The 1082-nt window shown below is 63.8% G+C and overlaps 1 protein-coding gene across 1 annotated transcript in view; it reads right to left on the bottom strand.

Moving 5' to 3' along the window:
• Positions 1-1082, bottom strand: part of FPGS (folylpolyglutamate synthase) — an 8212-nt gene that overhangs the window by 2649 nt on the left and 4481 nt on the right. Inside the window, exons 11-12 of the mRNA XM_021710242.1 lie at positions 987-1072; positions 145-211 (exon numbers count right to left, since the gene is read on the bottom strand). Of these exons, the coding sequence (XP_021565917.1) occupies positions 145-211; positions 987-1072 (153 nt within the window). The remainder of the gene's footprint in view (positions 1-144; positions 212-986; positions 1073-1082) is intronic.

The raw sequence follows: 1082 nt of genomic DNA on the forward strand, positions 1-1082 counted from the left end.
AAAAAAAAAAAAAAAATCCAAAGTGTACCAAAATGTCCTTACACAATAAAATCTATCTCCTCCACCAGACCTCCAATTTGGCAGCCCTCACTGTCACCAACATGCCCCCTGCACACACCCGGGACCACACCTGTCACCTCTCACCTGCGTTGCCGATGGATGCCACCTCTGTCAGGTTGGGGCAGAAGACGGCATAGTCAAACTGGCAGGGCTGGAGGCCAAGGGAAAGACTTGGCGTCAGGCCTGTGAGGCGATGCCCCCGACTTCCACACCGCCCCTGCCCCTGCGCCCACAGCTCTGGAGAACTTCCCCTGACTGAAACGGCCCGTGTAAGCCTTGCCACGTCCCTCAGTTCTGTCCCCATCGGCCTCAGCACCGCCTGCTGGCCCGGGCAGCCAGGCAGGGCCTTCTGTGCAGACAGGGGAACAGAGGCGAGGAAGTGAGGGCGCTTGCTGGAGGCCACCCGGCCAGTGAGCAGGCCCCAAACCCAGGCTGGGGGACGAGCTCTGCACAAACGCGGGAGGTTCCGGATATCCTCCGGGCCTGTGAAACAGGAGGTGGCCCTTGGGAGCCACTGCAGCCCTGGCGGCTCAGGGCAGCCTCAGTTTCCCCAGGCAGAGAACGGCCTCCAGTGCTTCATAGCCCAGCAACTCCCAAGCCAAACGTGAGAAGCAGCCCCGTCTCATGGAGAGGCGACCAAGGCTCAGCGAAATGCCGTCTCTCGTCCGGGGCCACGTGCCAGTGGCTCAAGAGGCAAAGCAAGTGAGTCTGGGCTTTCGACAGCCGCGGCCCTCCCTTCAGCCCTGGGCCTGAGCCTGGCTGTGCAGAAGGTGGGATGACGGCTGGCGGCTGCCTTCACGCTTCTTCCCAGTGCGACTCACGGGAGAGGGGTCGGCACCACTGTTTACAGGAGAGGAAACCGCAGCAGCTGCCGGGGTTCCCACGGCCGGAACGGGGGCTGCCTGGACTTGGGGTCGGCCCCTCACCTGCAGCGGCTGCAGCAGGGCCGCCGGGTCCCGGTTCCCGGTGGCGTTGAAGAGCAGGACACGCACCTCGGGCCCGCTGCGCAGGAGGGCAGGGTG

The sequence above is a fragment of the Carlito syrichta genome, unplaced genomic scaffold (assembly GCF_000164805.1).
Source record: "Carlito syrichta isolate Samal-C Ts95f unplaced genomic scaffold, Tarsius_syrichta-2.0.1 Scaffold288326, whole genome shotgun sequence".
Classification (NCBI taxonomy): Eukaryota; Metazoa; Chordata; class Mammalia; order Primates; family Tarsiidae; genus Carlito; species Carlito syrichta.